General features: G+C 49.5%; 1 protein-coding gene across 1 annotated transcript; it reads left to right on the top strand.

The window, feature by feature from the left end:
- Window positions 1-762: 762 nt before the first annotated feature.
- Window positions 763-2,876, top strand: SAPIO_CDS4128 (uncharacterized protein; the record flags this gene model as incomplete). The annotated part of the gene is made up of 5 exons (XM_016786759.1): window positions 763-1,348; window positions 1,404-1,455; window positions 1,513-1,724; window positions 1,815-2,230; window positions 2,295-2,876. The coding sequence occupies 5 exons, from the start codon at window positions 763-765 to the stop codon at window positions 2,874-2,876; spliced, it is 1,848 nt and encodes a 615-aa protein (XP_016643735.1).
- Window positions 2,877-4,965: the final 2,089 nt, after the last annotated feature.

Here is a 4,965-nt window from a genome sequence, read left to right on the forward strand (position 1 = left end):
GGTTTGCAAGATCTCTTACCAAGTATACAGAAAGCAGGTCACACAACAGATCAGAAACCCGGAAAAATTGGTTGGAGTGGCCAGCACACCCATTCCTCTGGATTGCTGCCCTACGAATATCAGAGCCGAATCACTATCAAATCTGCACCTATAACACCGATGCAGCCCTAACACCATCTAATGGTTTCCAAATCAGCCCATCGTTTCATTTGTTTTCGGTTCTTTTAGCTTTACGAGAATGAAGGAGCTTTGAGTCTGATGGTAGTGCCAGACCTAGGAAATCTCGCAAACCGAACTCTTCCTTCAATTGCTATTTCCTTGCATTTCCCTCCTCCGCGGAGCCCGTGCGTCTTCCTGTCGCCGATTCCAAGGAGTTAAGGTTCTTCGGCCTAATCTTAGACATTATTGGTTCACCGCATCCGGATGGGGCATCTCCGAGGACCGCGGATTACTTCTCCGTCGCTATTCGGCATCTTGTACGTGGTGGCGCCGAAATAACATCGTAAACACCGAGAAGAACATTTTCGTGCCGCGTGCGGCTAGGATGTCGTGCTGCAGTTTTCCTTCCGACCCCGGTAAGCCGCCTATCGGTGGCTTCCGAGCCTGCGAGGGGATTGACTCCTTGGTGCGAACTGTCAAGCAGGGCAATATATCTAAGAGAATTCCCAGCTTTCGCCTTTCTGGTCTGGTAAACACCCCCGGCATTGCGCTGTGCTATTGTGCAAATGCGGTACAAGGATAGCGAGTCCCAATTCCTCCACCATGGCTCCCCAACCCTCCGGCCGTTCAAGCACTGAGCAGCCTAGCGAGCGTACGCTAGGGTCTACCCAAGAGATGGATCAAAGCAGCGAGCGAGACTCCGACATAGCGGCCCCCGAGAAGACACACTTTGCTCCCGTCCTTGGCTCTCTGGGACATTCCCGGGGCCGCTCCCATTCCTGTAGCTCACACCTCAGCCGACAGAAGACGTCGGAGTCGAGAAAGGAGAGCCTTGACCCTGACCTAGACATCAACCTGCCCTACCGAACCCTCAGCAACAATGCCGACATGAACGAGTATCGTACGGAGACAACGGCTGGCGAAATCCCAGGTCCACCGATTCCAATGGGTGATGGCGAGACACACTACCAATTGACAACGTTCAAACCCAACGATCCCGAGAATCCGAAGAATTGGTCCAAAGCATTCAAGTGGTATTGCACCATGGTGGTTGCGGTGACCTGCTTTGTGGTGACCTTTGCCTCGAGCAACGTGTCTGCCGATATGATTGGTGTGATGGAGGAGTTCAACGTCAATGAGCAGCTTGCTTTGGCGACGATGTCATTCTTTGTTATTGGGCTCGGACTGGGTAGGTTGTCATTCTTTTTAGAGACTTAAATGTCCTCGTTGACGAAGATAAAAAGGTCCAATGGCATTCGCTCCGCTCTCTGAGATTTACGGAAGACGACTAATTTAGTAGGTCCAAATTCGTGTTAACGCCTTTCTTGACTTCTCCTAACACTTTACCGACAGTGCTTCAACACTCCTTCTCGCCGTAATTTTTATTATCCCTTGCGCCGTCGCCCAGAACATCCAAACACTCCTGGTGTGTCGTTTCATCGCAGGGATCATGTTCTCGGCTCCCATGACATTGGTTGGCGGAACTCTAGCCGATATGTGGCGATTGGAAGAGCGCGGTGTCCCAATGTCTGCTTTCTCAGCTGCCCCATTCATGGGCCCAGCATGTAAGTCATCCCACATTTCTTCGTCTTCTTCTTCACTCTTCCCCTCTAGTTCTGGCGGAGGAGAATTAATTTAACGGTGACATCTTCTAGTTGGCCCCCTCATCGGCGGTTTTCTCTCCGACGCAAAAGGCTGGCGATGGCTCTACTGGATCCAGTTGATAGTGGCTGGAGTAATGTGGATTCTCATCACGTTTACCGTCCCGGAGACATACACGCCTACAATCCTCGCTCGCCGCGCCCGCAAACTCCGAAAGGAGACGGGTGAATCATACGTTACCGAGCATGATCTTGATATGCGTCCACTTAGTGAACGGCTCGGTCTCTTCCTAGTCCGTCCGTTCCAGTTGCTCTTTACAGAAGTTATCGTCTTCTTATTCTCGCTGTATATGTCAATTCTTTATGGAGTGTTGTACATGTTCTTTGTGGCCTTTCCGATTGTTTACCAGAAGGGCAAGGGATACTCGTCATCGAAGACCGGTCTTATGTTTATACCGCTGGCTATTGGGGTGCGTAGTCGCAACATTCTTTTCCAGCTACTCCCTTACCAAGTCTCCATTAACATTTCGTTAGGTCCTTGCCTCCGGTCTTAGTGCGCCTCTCGTCAACAAGCATTACGTTTCAGTCGCGCGAAAACACCCCGGCCGTCCCCCGGCAGAGTTCCGCCTTTACCCAATGATGGCCAGCTGCTGGCTCATGCCAGTCGGCTTGTTCATCTTTGCCTGGACTTCTTATCCGCACCTATCTTGGGCTGGCCCAGCGTTGGGAGGGTTCCCCGTAGGATTCGGATTCATCTTCATGTATAACGCTACCAACAATTACCTTGTCGACTGCTATCAACACCAAGCTGCCAGCGCCCTCGCGGCCAAGGTATGTCTACGGGCGTCCTTTGGAGCGGGTGTCATTCATTTTACGGTGCAAATGTATGCCAGGTTGGGATATCAGTGGGCGTCGTCTCTCGTGGCGTTCATCAGTCTTGCCTGCTGTGCCATCCCGTTCGCGTTTTTCAAGTATGGAGCTAGGATTCGAGAGTGGAGTAAGTATGCATATGCCGGCGATGACGAAGACGACGTGGTTGATTCTGGTCCATCCGACATGGAGAAGAATAGTGCCAAGGGCGCAGAGCCTGCGGGAGGGGTTCTCGGGGCGCATTAACATAACATAGAGCGGCTATCCATTAGACGGGGATAGATGGATACAAAAAACGGTGATTGTGAAGGATAGAGGTGGTAGATGGGTGCCGATGGTGGGAGAAACAATGGTGGAGGGACTGTTACAGGTGATTATTCTACACTGGTAATTGGGTGTTGATACTTTGATAGACATCTTAAAGGATAGACAACATTCGGTTAGACTGCAGCAAGAAGAATTATACAGGACCGTATTCTGACTTCGGCCCCTCCTCTTGTCTTTGTATCTCTCCTCTAAGTATGTCATTCTTGTCATCTTTCTTCCCCCACCCGATCTACCTATATCTAGTTGAAGCATAAACGACAAAGAATGGGAGAAATTGGCCAACGCACGAGACGTTTTATTTTCTCTGCCCAGCAAAACTGGGGCGGGATTTATGCCGCTATATCGGGAAACCATATTTATGGCAATGGGACGGTCGATGTCAGTGATTCCTTGATTCCTGTCTGGGAGGTGGAACATAATCACCATTCCCATACCCGCTTAGACTCAAACAATCCGGTCGACCTCGTATGCACATAGGGTCCAAAGGATCAACTAATCAGAATGCAGCCTACGTTTACTGCCCGGGATGAGGCTCAATTCGCTAGGTTTAGAAATGGCGAGTGAAAGTCGACCGAATGAAAACAACAGCCAACACCAAGCCTGACCCTCTTCCGACAACCGATGCGTCCTGACAGCTCTTCCCTTGGTGCTGGCCGTCCAATATATATTAATTATTAGTGATCCACTGATATTTGGGGGTCACTAAGACACACGTCAGCTATCGATGATGCGTCACTTGCGCCTCCATTTCCGTGGTTGATCAAATTGTGGGCAAGGGCCCGCATATTTCAGCCTGAGCTGTGGCTCTTCAGATATATGTCCCCAGCGGTCTTAGTGTCCCACGGCGATGATCTACTGGGAAAGTGGACCGATGAGAGAGGAGGGCGTGTCCAACCCACAATTGAATGACCGAGATGCGAGGGATGTGCACTAACAAACACTAGCCTGCCCGGTTAGCTCAATCGGTAGAGCGTGAGACTCTTAATCTCAAGGCTGCGGGTTCGACCCCCGCATTGGGCTCAAATCCCAATGCGTCTTCTAAGAAGGCACATCGATTTTTTTTTCCTCTTCCTTTTGTCTCATTATTGTTTTTTCTTCAATTTTCATACACTTCGTCGATAGGTACGTATATAGGGGTGCTACGGTCAGTTCTGGTGTTAGACAGGCACTCAGACACACATTTGAGGATGGACCTCAGGATTGTGGGTGTCTTTTCGTCGCGGGAGTCCTCAGCCGTTTCCTATTCCCACTAATTTCTCTCCTTATTTCGACATAGCCCGAGGCTCTGCGGATAGGCTGAGTATGAATTTCTTCAGGTGGGAGATAGAGAAAAAAGTAATTGAAAAAAAGAGAGAGAGAGAGAGATTGACAGAAGAGGGAGATACAAAAAGAAGGAAAGACTGATGAATACTAAAAAAGAAAGAAAAATTTGTTTTGAAAATAGGAATGGGGGCCAACCGGGGATTGAACCCGGGACCTCTCGCAACTAAGCAGAGGGTGTTACCCTAAGCGAGAATCATACCACTAGACCATCGGCCCTGGTTTTCATTTCTGGGGTTAACAGAACAGGTTGGACAACGCCTCAAGACTGTGGGAAACTATGTTCCACTTCCTGCACCGCGATGGAAACTCGTTGGAGATGTCATTGACCTCTTTCGTATACCTTTGAGTTTTCCTCTCGGGGAGTCTTTTATTACCAGCTAGGAAGTGTGTCTAGGGTCCTGATGCTCCTGAAAGGTTGTAACAGGAAGAGGAATGGTAATGATTGATGAGACTGCAAGGAATGTCCCGATTGGCATCCCTCAGCAAAGGCAATTAGAATAAGAAGACTGCCTGGGATGCCGCCCAATTCCTGTCTTCAGCACTGCAAAAGTCTACTCCCAAAGCCTAGATTCTAACCATTTCACATTTCACATTCCACGTTTCACTCTCTGGGGAGTTCCGTTAAGGGATCGAGGAAGCATGATGATGAGAAGTTGTTTTAGTGTGCAATTAAAGACATCTGAAC

This window comes from Scedosporium apiospermum (genome assembly GCF_000732125.1).
Source record: "Scedosporium apiospermum strain IHEM 14462 chromosome Unknown SEQ_SAPIO_0090, whole genome shotgun sequence".
Classification (NCBI taxonomy): domain Eukaryota; kingdom Fungi; phylum Ascomycota; class Sordariomycetes; order Microascales; family Microascaceae; genus Scedosporium; species Scedosporium apiospermum.